This window comes from Pongo abelii, chromosome 7, assembly GCF_028885655.2.
Source record: "Pongo abelii isolate AG06213 chromosome 7, NHGRI_mPonAbe1-v2.0_pri, whole genome shotgun sequence".
NCBI lineage: Eukaryota > Metazoa > Chordata > Mammalia > Primates > Hominidae > Pongo > Pongo abelii.
In genome coordinates, this window is record NC_071992.2 from 8,465,369 (window position 1) to 8,479,611 (window position 14,243).

Below are 14,243 nucleotides of genomic sequence, written 5' to 3' on the forward strand. Positions count from 1 at the left end.
CTGCTTGTGAACATTTGGTTAACAAGGCACGTCCTGCACAGCCCTAGATCCCTTAAACCTTCATTTCATACAACACAGGTTTTTGTGAGCTGCAAGCTGGGTCAAAGCGGCTGGGGCAAAGTGACTGGGGCAAAGCTACAAGTTAACAACATCTCAGCAAAGCAATTGTTTAAAGTACAGGTCTTTTTCAAAATGGAGTCTCTTGTGTCTTCCCTTTCTACATAGACACAGTGAGAGTCTGATCTCTCTTTCTTTTCCCTACATCCAAGGGCTTGAAAATTTCTTGACTTGTTAGCAACCCAAATCGTTATGTCTCCGAAACAGAGTTGACTGAGGGCACCGCAGGGCTGGGCAGGACCTTTGACTTCTTATCCATCCACAGGAGCAAGAAAACCTCAGCCCCACTCTACCGACACGCACCTAGTAAAATTCCGCCAACTGAATCTCACGCACGCTAACACGAGGGGAGGGTTGCTTGCACCACGAGTCCCCATTTGCCTCAACCGCCGATGCCAAATGTGTGGCCCCAGTTACGACGGCCCCCGTGAAGTGGCTTCCGGATGTGCGAACGAACCAGGCAGAGTTTCATTGGCCAAATAGACCCCAGCAAAGCTGAAGTTAACTCCCAGATTTGGGATGTCCTTCCGAGGTAAAACATTCATCCCGTCTTCTTTCCGGATGTCTGGCATCGGGCCTTTCCATGGTTCTCCCCCTGATCCTAAGAGTAGCTGAGGTAGAGACTCACTGAAAGATCTAGGCAGGGATATCCCATCACGCACAGGCTATCTCCATTCTCTGACCTGGGAACAACTCTGAGCGGGATTCCACATCTAGGAGGCCTCGGAACGGAGTGGGATTTTCTGAGACACACCAAATGGCTGCTCCCTTTGCACCGCTGATGAGGGTCGTTATCTTGATTATCCAGATCACCTAGAAAGTATCCGTATCCAGAATCCATAAGATCAACTCTCTGCTCCTCTGACAGCAGAAGGAGCATGACCACAATGAACCAAAGAGGGTGGAAGGAAACGATGTGAGACCAGAAAGCTCAGAGAACGGCCACAGGGGGTCGTAAGCAGGGCTTCCAACCTGAATCATGAATAATTAATGAAGCGTAAATCAAAGGGGAATCGAGTCTCAGCAGGTGCAATTTATCCAACGGGAGATCGCCGGAGGGCCAACAAGATTGAGAAACTGGGAGTCGGGTGCAGTGTCAAGGGGGACGCGACTGGTTCCAAAGCTCAAGAAGACCATGGGGTCACTTGGGCTACATGAGAAAACGCCCCAGTGTGCTGCTTCAGCATTCCGACTCCTGCCTGTCTCTTCCCGTCCAAGGGACATGGACCCTAACTCGTGCAGGTGCAGATGACCATGGGCAGAATTAAGGTTCGTGGCACAAAAGTTCACCGACACGGGAGTTCCACAGGAAGTCCGGTGGATCTTCGCAAATCCAGAAAAATGGCAATGGGACCCAGGGAATTAGAGCCTCAGAGGCGTCCGGGAGACTTCTCAGGCATAATGCCTGGAGTGGCAAGACCAGCTGAAAAAGGAGCCAGGCACTGAAGGACAAAGCGGTGTTGACTTTCTTCATCTGTGTTCCCCAGTGCAGTCCAATTCACGGTGGTTTCCAAGCGCCTCCTGGAGGAGAAAACACATGAGGGTGTTGTCAGGGTTCTCTGCTGACAGACTTACGGTGGGGAAGAAAGAGAAGCTCTGAAGATGGATCATGGCCGTGACTGCATGTCAAGGAGAATCTCCTTGCTGACACTGAGGCCTACGTGGAGATATAGTAAATACGGTCCAATTAAAAGGTGTCTGTTTTACCACATTTTTTAAAACAAAACAAAACAAAAAAACCAAAAAGATGGAAAAGAAGACAGGGGTACAGGCACCAGTGTTACATGTCTGACGGGGAACATCTATTCTTCAAAGCTTGCAGCTGTACACCTAGGTTTTAGAATGTCTGTCAGCAGTGGACATGATCTTAGAGTGGGCTGTGCAGACAGACCTTTCCGGGTCATGTGATTGGATTAAGTTAATGGTAATTAAGGTGCATGTAACTGATTAGGTTAGGGTACGTTCCACGTCAGGTGACCAGAGGCAGTATAAAAGGCAGCCTGGAAAGCAGAGGTCCCTCTCCGCCCCTTCCTCCGTCTTCGTGGATGCTGCATCGCTTCCAGCGGGGCTGCTCCAGCACCTGCCCATCTCAGCGCCAGCCGGGGAAAGAAAGTAGACGGGTAATTTCAGGTTCGTTTCACTGAACAGTTGTTTGTTTCCCGCAATCCCTGAGGGGTGGGGGGAAAAGAGACAAAGGAGACTGAAAGAAACCGATCGCACTGGGGCTTGCTGATGGGGTAGGATGTGCTTGCTCTCGTTTCCAGTAATTCTTGGAAGAGAAAACGAGAAAACATTTCCGTCTCCATGGGTGGGATAAGACCAAGATGGGAATGCGAAAAGAAATGAACTGCAGCACGCTGAATGGGTGGGTAAATGGAAAAAGGACTTTGGAAAAAAAAGGGTGGTTTGCCCTTCAGCCGTGTAAGAAATCGATACGATATGGCACGTGTTCACTGTTTGTTTAGATGAATTCGTGTGGCATGTGTAAAATACCAGAACAATAAATAAAGAGGGGCTGGAGCGAAAGGCAGAAAGCTAGAACAGGAAAGACCATCACCTGCTATTGTGGTAGAGAGGAAGATAACTTCTCTCTATGAATTTGTGTTTGGAAGTCGCCTAATGAAATGGCAAGAGTAGCGATTCAAGTTGTGACGGGAAGCGTCCCTTATCCCTGATTTCAAACAGACCTGCCAAAGGGTGACATAGGCCATGCCCTGTGGCTTCGATCGTTCTGTCCGTCAGGGAGCTAGAATCATCGGGTCTTCTACCGGAGTGAATCGTGATAGACCTAAGTCCAGTCTCCAGAATCAGTTGTTTGTTTGGGGTTGAAAGCTCCACTCCCCATACCTAGGCCACGGGCCCTGTGGCAGGCGAGGTTTACTCTTGGACTAGGTAATCATGGCAGAGGAACACACAATATCTGAGGATGCACACAGCACATTGCTTTCCACAGATCTGAACGACTGGTGGTGAGGTCTGCTCATCACCACACCGGCAAGGAGTTAGCTGGGGGCTTCCTGTGGGTGTGTGAATATCCAATGTGCTTAACCATCGACATGTGTGTGTTTGTGTGTGTTTCAGGTGACCCAACAATCAACCCCTGAAAAAGGCGGTCATAAAACCCCCAGGGGATGAAGACGATGGCACGTCGTGACCCCAAAACCGGGGCAAACAGACTCGTGCGAGCCCAGACCCTCCAGAAGCAGCGGAGGGCCCCAGTTGGGCCAAGGGCTCCCCCGCCCGATGAAGAAGACCCCAGGGTAAGTCTAGCCCTGGATCTCTTGGGTATCGGGGTGGGGGTGGGAGCGGGGGGAGGGGGTGTAACACGGTCCTCAGATACTGGGTTGGATTCCAAAGAGTTCTGTCACCACCACCCAGGCTGCTTTTCCCGTCCAAGGTGGGCGTGGCTTGGGACCTCCTCCCCCGCCCCACAGGTCCCTTGAGAGACTCTTGGGAGCAACCTCCCTTTCTACTTGGAATCCTGTGTAGCCACGTTTGGCCGTGTTGTTGACATCGGGTTCACCATCGTGCCCCTTAGAACCTTGAGTCCTTCCTTTTAGAGTTCCTCCGTCACATGGGCTTTGGGAGAGAACATCGTATCCGAACTCTCCCAGCACTTAACGGCCCCCATGCCGGTGTCCCCTCTTTAGAATCCTTATTCAGCTCTGAATTCACAGTCCGTGGCTTCAGCTCACTCACTGACATCACTTCCTTTCCACCCACAGCTCAAGTGCAAAAACTGCGGGGCCTTTGGCCACACGGCCAGAAGTACCAGGTGCCCCATGAAGTGCTGGAACGCAGCCCTGGTTCCACAGACCTTTGGGAAAAAGGAAGGGAAGGAAAACCTGAAGCCGTGGAAGCCCCGGATTGAAGCGAAGCCGGGGCCCTTGAAGAAGGATAAGGGAGAGAAGGAAGAGAGACCAAGGTGAGCAGAGGGAGGGGTTTTCACCACTCTCAGGGTAGTGCCTCCTAAGGACATGGTGTCTCTGCACCTGCACAGCGTGTGCCTTTCCGTCTCTGGGCCGGGGAAGGAACGCTGCAGAGAAATAGACCGGAGCTCCGTTTCCTCCGGGGTTCCACACCCAGGAGCTCCTTTGGCTCTGGGAGATTCAGGGACGGGGAGAGGCGGGGGCGCTTCGTGCAGTTTCCCCACGACGGCGAGAAAAGCAATGGGATCCAAATCACAGTCCTTAGTTGGGAAGCCTAGAGGGCCACCTGGAGGATGGAAAGGTTGGCACGTGAGGGAAGGGGCAGAGGCGGAAATGGCACCAGATGTCCATTTGTGTATCACAAAACACGGAATGGGACTGGGCCCCGGACAGGGTTCTCCCTGTCTCCTGGGGAAAACCAGGGGCCACGGCCTGACCTTTTTCTCTTCTGCAGGCAACAAGACCCGCAGAGGAAGGCTCTCCTCCACATATTTTCCGGCAAACCTCCAGAGAAGCCGCTGCCAAATCGAAAAGGATCCACGGAATCTTCGGATTATCTGAGGGTGAGTGTCACCCTGGGCCCCTGGTCTTTTTCTCCTCTAGGTCACCCTGGTTGATTTCCTTTCAGCTTCCCATCTGCGGGAGGGAATCGGGGAACCCCTCTTTCTTGCCTTCTCGGGGTCGGGGACTCCACGATCTTTCCGTGTCCATTTGATTCCAGGCGAAGGCATCTGAAGATGCCGTATTTCCTGCTGCTTTCTTTCTGTCCAATTATGGCAAGCCTGCCAACAACATGTTCCCAGCGGCATGAGGAAATTAGTCCCTCGGAGGCCCCAAACACGGAGAAGGCTAAACTCAGGAACATGCATGTTTTCAGAGAAGACGTCCTGAGTACCCTTGAGCCACCAACCTGCCTTCAGAAGGGCATTAGTCCGTTCCACTTCATGGAAGGCTGAGTGGAGGTTCATGTGTCTTGTCCTGATCAGCACTCAGGTGGAGGGTCTGTCCCTACTTCCAAGGACCGCCTGTCGATACTGTACTAAGAATTTCATGGCGTGTGCACCTTGTCTTTGGATGTGGTTGATTTTCATGTCGGCTCCACGCTGAGGAACTTCTAACCTGTGTTGTTTCCTTTCTTTCAGGTTGCAAGCGGGCCAATGCCGGTCCACGCAACCAGTAAGAGGCCGCGCGTGGACCCTGTCCTCACTGATCGCTCAGCTACCCAAATGTCTGACAGGGGCTCCGCCTTGGCTTCACTGTCTCCCCTCAGAAAAGCCAGTCGGAGCTCCTCCTCAAGTCTTGGAGCAAAGGAAAGACAGACAGGGGCTGCGGCCGACATCCCTCAGCCTGCAGTGAGGCACCAGGGCCCCGAGCCTCTCCTCGTGGTGAAGCCGACACACAGCAGCCCTGAGGGTGGCTGCCGAGAAGTTCCCCAGGCCGCCTCCAAAACCCACGGCCTGCTCCAGGCCATCAGCCCCCAGGCACAAGACCAGCTTCCTGCGGTGACCTCACAGCCCTGCCCACCAGCCCCCACGCAGGGCTTGGGCCTCGGCTCCAATCTCAGCTTCAGGCCAGGAGCCAAGAGACCTGCGCAGGCTCCGATTCAGGCTTGCCCGAACTTCCCCAAGAAACCGAGACTGGGTCGCTTCCAGATCCCCGAAAACGCCACCCAGGGAGTTGAGCTGGGGGCCCCGGAGAATCTGCAACCTCCGCCAGCCGCAACGGAACTTGGACCAAGTAGGTCGCCCCAGATGGGCAGGAGGACACCCGCCCAGGTTCCCAGCGTCGACCGGCAGCCACCGCACAGCAGACCTTGCCTGCCTACTGCCCAGGCCTGCACCATGTCCCATCACCCAGCGGCCAGCTATGATCCGGCCCAGCCTCTCAGAGTGCTCTTCCGGAGACTGGAAAACGGATGCTGGAGCTCCAGCCTCCTGACAGCCCCCACATTTCACTCTCCTGAGAAGCCGGGAGCCTTCCTCGCTCAGAGCCCTCGTGTCTCAGAGAAGTCCGAGGGTCCCTGTGTTCGTGTCCCACCGAGCGTCCTCTATGAGGACCTTCGGGTTTCCTCCTCCTCAGAGGACAGCGATTCTGACCTGGAGTGAGACTGCAGGTGGCAGGGGCTCCTTGGCCTCCAGCTCCCGTGACTTGGAGGGGACTGTGGGACTGAGGAGCGGCAGAGCACGGAGCAGACTCTGTGCGGTGACTCCGAAGCTCCCCGGCTGCGGCGCCTCTGTGGATGTGGGAGCCCAGGCCAGGCAGGGAGCAGATGCGGGGACTCTGCCTCCTTGAATTCTGGTGAGGGACATTGTAGTTCGCATGGGTATCCGGAAACGCGCCAGGAAAAGCTTCCGTGCCAGTGATTCGTTGCCTCAGAAACTGCCTGACGCGCAGGAGTCAGACTTCCGCTGGGACGTCAATAGGAAACTGGGGAACTACTGTGTATTTGCTCTCTAGATGACTGAATAAGGGAAAAGTTAGGGAACCCTGAGAGGTGCAGCCCTCCCGCTGTGCCCCGCCCTGAGAGCAGTGTTTCGGACGCTGTGAAGCGTGCTGTGCAAAGCGCTCTCGGGGTCTTTCCTCAGCCTCGAAAACTGGGCTCTGGAATGCCTTTGTAAATATGTGTGTTTCATTGGTTTTGAAGTGAATAAAATTCTCAAAAAGATGACATAATGTCTTTTGACTCTCATTCCGTGTTTGTGTTTAACTGATTTTCCAAGCGAAGGGGTGGCCTGCCCCTCCACACCTGTGGGTGTTTCTAGTCGGGTGGGATGAGAGACGGAGAAAAGAAGTAAGACACAGAGACACAGTATAGGGAAACAACAGTGGGTCCAGGGGACGGGCACTCAGCACACCGAGAACCTGCAGCGGCACCGGCCTCTGAGTTCCCTCAGTTTTTATTGATTACGATTCTCATTATTTCAGCAAAAAGGAAGGTAGTAGGAGAGCAGGGTGACAATAAGGAGAAGGTCAACAAAAAACATGTGAGCAAAGGAATCTATATCATAATTAGGTCCAAGGGAAGGTACTCTGCCTGGACGTGCACGTAGGCCAGATTTATGTTTCTCTCCACCCAAACATCTCAGCGGAGTAAAGAATAGCAAGGCAGCATTACTGCAAACATGTCTTGCCTCCCGCCACAGGGCAGCTTTTCTCCTATCTCAGAGTTGAACAAAGGTACAATCGGGTTTTACACCGAGACATTCGGTTCCCACGGGCAAGCAGGAGACAGTGGCCTTCCTCCATCTCAACTGCAGGAGGCTTTCCTCTTTTACTAATCCACCTCAGCACAGACCCTTTACGGGTGTCAGGCTGGGGGACAGTCAGGTCTTTCTCATCCCACGAGGCCATATTTCAGACTATCACGTGGGGAGAAACCTTGGACAATACCCTGCTTTCAAGGGCAAAGGTCCCTGCGGCTTGCCACGGCATTGTGCCCCTGGTTTATTGAGACTAGAGAGTGGCAATGACTTTTACCAAGTATACTGCTTGTGAACATTTGGTTAACAAGGCACGTCCTGCACAGCCCTAGATCCCTTAAACCTTCATTTCATAGAACACAGGTTTTTGTGAGCTCCAAGCTGGGTCAAAGCGGCTGGGGCAAAGTGACTGGGGCAAAGCTACAAATTAACAACATCTCAGCAAAGCAATTGTTTAAAGTACAGGTCTTTTTCAAAATGGAGTCTCTTGTGTCTTCCCTTTCTACATAGACACAGTGAGAGTCTGATCTCTCTTTCTTTTCCCTACATCCAAGGGCTTGAAAATTTCTTGACTTGTTAGCAACCCAAATCGTTATGTCTCCGAAACAGAGTTGACTGAGGGCACCGCAGGGCTGGGCAGGACCTTTGACTTCTTATCCATCCACAGGAGCAAGAAAACCTCAGCCCCACTCTACCGACACGCACCTAGTAAAATTCCGCCAACTGAATCTCACGCACGCTAACACGTGGGGAGGGTTGCTTGCACCACGGGTCCCCATTTGGCTCAACTGCCGATGCCAAATGTGTGGCCCCAGTTACGACGGCCCCCGTGAAGTGGCTTCCGGATGTGCGAACGAACCAGGCAGAGTTTCATTGGCCAAATAGACCCCAGCAAAGCTGAAGTTAACTCCCAGATTTGGGATGTCCTTCCGAGGTAAAACATTCATCCCGTCTTCTTTCCGGATGTCTGACACCGGGCCTTTCCATGGTTCTCCCCCTGATCCTAAGAGTAGCTGAGGTAGAGACTCACTGAAAGATCTAGGCAGGGATATCCCATCATGCACAGGCTATCTCCATTCTCTGACCTGGGAACAACTCTGAGCGGGATTCCACATCTAGGAGGCCTCGGAACGGAGCGGGATTTTCTGAGACACACCAAATGGCTGCTCCCTTTGCACCGCTGATGAGGGTCGTTATCTTGATTATCCAGATCACCTAGAAAGTATCCGTATCCAGAATCCATAAGATCAACTCTCTGCTCCTCTGACAGCAGAAGGAGCATGACCACAATGAACCAAAGAGGGTGGAAGGAAACGATGTGAGACCAGAAAGCTCAGAGAACGGCCACAGGGGGTCGTAAGCACGGCTTCCAACCTGAATCATGAATAATTAATGAAGCGCAACTCAAAGGGGAATCGAGTCTCAGCAGGTGCAATTCATCCAACGGGAGATCGCCGGAGGGCCAACAAGATTGAGAAACTGGGAGTCGGGTGCAGTGTCAAGGGGGACGCGACTGGTTCCAAAGCTCAAGAAGACCATGGGGTCACTTGGGCTACATGAGAAAACGCCCCAGTGTGCTGCTTCAGCATTCCGACTCCTGCCTGTCTCTTCCCGTCCAAGGGACATGGACCCTAACTCGTGCAGGTGCAGATGACCATGGGCAGAATTAAGGGTCGTGGCACAAAAGTTCACCGACACGGGAGTTCCACGGGAGGTCCGGTGGATCTTCGCAAATCCAGAGAAATGGCAATGGGACCCAGGGAATTAGAGCCTCAGAGGCGTCCAGGAGACTTCTCAGGCATAATGCCTGGAGTGGCAAGACCAGCTGAAAAAGGAGCCAGGCACTGAAGGACAAAGCGGTGTTGACTTTCTTCATCTGTGTTCCCCAGTGCAGTCCAATTCACGGTGGTTTCCAAGCGCCTCCTGGAGGAGAAAACACATGAGGGTGTTGTCAGGGTTCTCTGCTGACAGACTTACGGTGGGGAAGAAAGAGAAGCTCTGAAGATGGATCATGGCCGTGACTGCATGTCAAGGAGAATCTCCTTGCTGATACTGAGGCCTACGTGGAGATATAGTAAATACGGTCCAATTAAAAGGTGTCTGTTTTACCACATTTTTTAAAACGAAACAAAACAAAAAAACCAAAAAGATGGAAAAGAAGACAGGGGTACAGGCACCAGTGTTACATGTCTGACGGGGAACATCTATTCTTCAAAGCTTGCAGCTGTACACCTAGGTTTTAGAATGTCTGTCAGCAGTGGACATGATCTTAGAGTGGGCTGTGCAGACAGACCTTTCCGGGTCATGTGATTGGATTAAGTTAATGGTAATTAAGGTGCATGTAACTGATTAGGTTAGGGTACGTTCCACGTCAGGTGACCAGAGGCAGTATAAAAGGCAGCCTGGAAAGCAGAGGTCCCTCTCCGCCCCTTCCTCCGTCTTCGTGGATGCTGCATCGCTTCCAGCGGGGCTGCTCCAGCACCTGCCCATCTCAGCGCCAGCCGGGGAAAGAAAGTAGACGGGTAATTTCAGGTTCGTTTCACTGAACAGTTGTTTGTTTCCCGCAATCCCTGAGGGGTGGGGGGAAAAGAGACAAAGGAGACTGAAAGAAACCGATCACACTGGGGCTTGCTGATGGGGTAGGATGTGCTTGCTCTCGTTTCCAGTAATTCTTGGAAGAGAAAACGAGAAAACATTTCCGTCTCCATGGGTGGGATAAGACCAAGATGGGAATGCGAAAAGAAATGAACTGCAGCACGCTGAATGGGTGGGTAAATGGAAAAAGGACTTTGGAAAAAAAAGGGTGGTTTGCCCTTCAGCCGTGTAAGAAATCGATACGATATGGCACGTGTTCACTGTTTGTTTAGATGAATTCGTGTGGCATGTGTAAAATACCAGAACAATAAATAAAGAGGGGCTGGAGCGAAAGGCAGAAAGCTAGAACAGGAAAGACCATCACCTGCTATTGTGGTAGAGAGGAAGATAACTTCTCTCTATGAATTTGTGTTTGGAAGTCGCCTAATGAAATGGCAAGAGTAGCGATTCAAGTTGTGACGGGAAGCGTCCCTTATCCCTGATTTCAAACAGACCTGCCAAAGGGTGACATAGGCCATGCCCTGTGGCTTCGATCGTTCTGTCCGTCAGGGAGCTAGAATCATCGGGTCTTCTACCGGAGTGAATCGTGATAGACCTAAGTCCAGTCTCCAGAATCAGTTGTTTGTTTGGGGTTGAAAGCTCCACTCCCCATACCTAGGCCACGGGCCCTGTGGCAGGCGAGGTTTACTCTTGGACTAGGTAATCATGGCAGAGGAACACACAATATCTGAGGATGCACACAGCACATTGCTTTCCACAGATCTGACCGACTGGTGGTGAGGTCTGCTCATCACCACACCGGCAAGGAGTTAGCTGGGGGCTTCCTGTGGGTGTGTGAATATCCAATGTGCTTAACCATCGACATGTGTGTGTTTGTGTGTGTTTCAGGTGACCCAACAATCAACCCCTGAAAAAGGCGGTCATAAAACCCCCAGGGGATGAAGACGATGGCACGTCGTGACCCCAAAACCGGGGCAAACAGACTCGTGCGAGCCCAGACCCTCCAGAAGCAGCGGAGGGCCCCAGTTGGGCCAAGGGCTCCCCCGCCCGATGAAGAAGACCCCAGGGTAAGTCTAGCCCTGGATCTCTTGGGTATCGGGGTGGGGGTGGGAGCGGGGGGAGGGGGTGTAACACGGTCCTCAGATACTGGGTTGGATTCCAAAGAGTTCTGTCACCACCACCCAGGCTGCTTTTCCCGTCCAAGGTGGGCGCGGCTTGGGACCTCCTCCCCCGCCCCACAGGTCCCTTGAGAGACTCTTGGGAGCAACCTCCCTTTCTACTTAGAATCCTGTGTAGCCACGTTTGGCCGTGTTGTTGACATCGGGTTCACCATCGTGCCCCTTAGAACCTTGAGTCCTTCCTTTTAGAGTTCCTCCGTCACATGGGCTTTGGGAGAGAACATCGTATCCGAACTCTCCCAGCACTTAACGGCCCCCATGCCGGTGTCCCCTCTTTAGAATCCTTATTCAGCTCTGAATTCACAGTCCGTGGCTTCAGCTCACTCACTGACATCACTTCCTTTCCACCCACAGCTCAAGTGCAAAAACTGCGGGGCCTTTGGCCACACGGCCAGAAGTACCAGGTGCCCCATGAAGTGCTGGAACGCAGCCCTGGTTCCACAGACCTTTGGGAAAAAGGAAGGGAAGGAAAACCTGAAGCCGTGGAAGCCCCGGATTGAAGCGAAGCCGGGGCCCTTGAACAAGGATAAGGGAGAGAAGGAAGAGAGACCAAGGTGAGCAGAGGGAGGGGTTTTCACCACTCTCAGGGTAGTGCCTCCTAAGGACATGGTGTCTCTGCACCTGCACAGCGTGTGCCTTTCCGTCTCTGGGCCAGGGAAGGAACGCTGCAGAGAAATAGACCGGAGCTCCGTTTCCTCCGGGGTTCCACACCCAGGAGCTCCTTTGGCTCTGGGAGATTCAGGGACGGGGAGAGGCGGGGGCGCTTCGTGCAGTTTCCCCACGACGGCGAGAAAAGCAATGGGATCCAAATCACAGTCCTTAGTTGGGAAGCCTAGAGGGCCACCTGGAGGATGGAAAGGTTGGCACGTGAGGGAAGGGGCAGAGGCGGAAATGGCACCAGATGTCCATTTGTGTATCACAAAACACGGAATGGGACTGGGCCCCGGACAGGGTTCTCCCTGTCTCCTGGGGAAAACCAGGGGCCACGGCCTGACCTTTTTCTCTTCTGCAGGCAACAAGACCCGCAGAGGAAGGCTCTCCTCCACATATTTTCCGGCAAACCTCCAGAGAAGCCGCTGCCAAATCGAAAAGGATCCACGGAATCTTCGGATTATCTGAGGGTGAGTGTCACCCTGGGCCCCTGGTCTTTTTCTCCTCTAGGTCACCCTGGTTGATTTCCTTTCAGCTTCCCATCTGCGGGAGGGAATCGGGGAACCCCTCTTTCTTGCCTTCTCGGGGTCGGGGACTCCACGATCCTTCCGGGTCAATTTGATTCCAGGCGAAGGCATCTGAAGATGCCCTATTTCCTGCTGCTTTCTTTCTGTCCAATTATGGCAAGCCTGCCAACAACATGTTCCCAGCGGCATGAGGAAATTAGTCCCTCGGAGGCCCCAAACACGGAGAAGGCTAAACTCAGGAACATGCATGTTTTCAGAGAAGACGTCCTGAGTACCCTTGAGCCACCAACCTGCCTTCAGAAGGGCATTAGTCCGTTCCACTTCATGGAAGGCTGAGTGGAGGTTCATGTGTCTTGTCCTGATCAGCACTCAGGTGGAGGGTCTGTCCCTACTTCCAAGGACCGCCTGTCGATACTGTACTAAGAATTTCATGGCGTGTGCACCTTGTCTTTGGATGTGGTTGATTTTCATGTCGGCTCCACGCTGAGGAACTTCTAACCTGTGTTGTTTCCTTTCTTTCAGGTTGCAAGCGGGCCAATGCCGGTCCACGCAACCAGTAAGAGGCCGCGCGTGGACCCTGTCCTCACTGATCGCTCAGCTACCCAAATGTCTGACAGGGGCTCCGCCTTGGCTTCACTGTCTCCCCTCAGAAAAGCCAGTCGGAGCTCCTCCTCAAGTCTTGGAGCAAAGGAAAGACAGACAGGGGCTGCGGCCGACATCCCTCAGCCTGCAGTGAGGCACCAGGGCCCCGAGCCTCTCCTCGTGGTGAAGCCGACACACAGCAGCCCTGAGGGTGGCTGCCGAGAAGTTCCCCAGGCCGCCTCCAAAACCCACGGCCTGCTCCAGGCCATCAGCCCCCAGGCACAAGACCAGCTTCCTGCGGTGACCTCACAGCCCTGCCCACCAGCCCCCACACAGGGCTTGGGCCTCGGCTCCAATCTCAGCTTCAGGCCAGGAGCCAAGAGACCTGCGCAGGCTCCGATTCAGGCTTGCCCGAACTTCCCCAAGAAACCGAGACTGGGTCGCTTCCAGATCCCCGAAAACGCCACCCAGGGAGTTGAGCTGGGGGCCCCGGAGAATCTGCAACCTCCGCCAGCCGCAAAGGAACTTGGACCAAGTAGGTCGCCCCAGATGGGCAGGAGGACACCCGCCCAGGTTCCCAGCGTCGACCGGCAGCCACCGCACAGCAGACCTTGCCTGCCTACTGCCCAGGCCTGCACCATGTCCCATCACCCAGCGGCCAGGTATGATCCGGCCCAGCCTCTCAGAGTGCTCTTCCGGAGACTGGAAAACGGATGCTGGAGCTCCAGCCTCCTGACAGCCCCCTCATTTCACTCTCCTGAGAAGCCGGGAGCCTTCCTCGCTCAGAGCCCTCGTGTCTCAGAGAAGTCCGAGGGTCCCTGTGTTCGTGTCCCACCGAGCGTCCTCTATGAGGACCTTCGGGTTTCCTCCTCCTCAGAGGACAGCGATTCTGACCTGGAGTGAGACTGCAGGTGGCAGGGGCTCCTTGGCCTCCAGCTCCCGTGACTTGGAGGGGACTGTGGGACTGAGGAGCGGCAGAGCACGGAGCAGACTCTGTGCGGTGACTCCGAAGCTCCCCGGCTGCGGCGCCTCTGTGGATGTGGGAGCCCAGGCCAGGCAGGGAGCAGATGCGGGGACTCTGCCTCCTTGAATTCTGGTGAGGGACATTGTAGTTCGCATGGGTATCCGGAAACGCGCCAGGAAAAGCTTCCGTGCCAGTGATTCGTTGCCTCAGAAACTGCCTGACGCGCAGGAGTCAGACTTCCGCTGGGACGTCAATAGGAAACTGGGGAACTACTGTGTATTTGCTCTCTAGATGACTGAATAAGGGAAAAGTTAGGGAACCCTGAGAGGTGCAGCCCTCCCGCTGTGCCCCGCCCTGAGAGCAGTGTTTCGGACGCTGTGAAGCGTGCTGTGCAAAGCGCTCTCGGGGTCTTTCCTCAGCCTCGAAAACTGGGCTCTGGAATGCCTTTGTAAATATGTGTGTTTCATTGGTTTTGAAGTGAATAAAATTCTCAAAAAGAT

At 53.8% G+C, this 14,243-nt stretch overlaps 3 protein-coding genes across 3 annotated transcripts in view; 2 read left to right on the top strand and 1 right to left on the bottom strand.

Annotated features, from left to right (window-relative positions):
• LOC134761888 (chitobiosyldiphosphodolichol beta-mannosyltransferase-like) overlaps window positions 1-14,243 on the bottom strand; it is a 966,630-nt gene that overhangs the window by 581,724 nt on the left and 370,663 nt on the right. The window lies entirely within an intron of this gene.
• Window positions 3,258-6,242, top strand: LOC129047679 (protein FAM90A5-like). The gene is made up of 4 exons (XM_054519178.2): window positions 3,258-3,377; window positions 3,843-4,042; window positions 4,501-4,609; window positions 5,189-6,242. The coding sequence occupies exons 1-4, from the start codon at window positions 3,258-3,260 to the stop codon at window positions 6,149-6,151; spliced, it is 1,392 nt and encodes a 463-aa protein (XP_054375153.2). The 3' UTR covers window positions 6,152-6,242.
• Window positions 10,789-14,235, top strand: LOC129047619 (protein FAM90A5-like). Its single transcript, XM_054519128.2, has 4 exons — window positions 10,789-10,908; window positions 11,374-11,573; window positions 12,032-12,140; window positions 12,720-14,235. Exons 1-4 carry the CDS (start codon window positions 10,789-10,791, stop codon window positions 13,680-13,682), a joined length of 1,392 nt encoding a protein of 463 aa, XP_054375103.2. The 3' UTR covers window positions 13,683-14,235.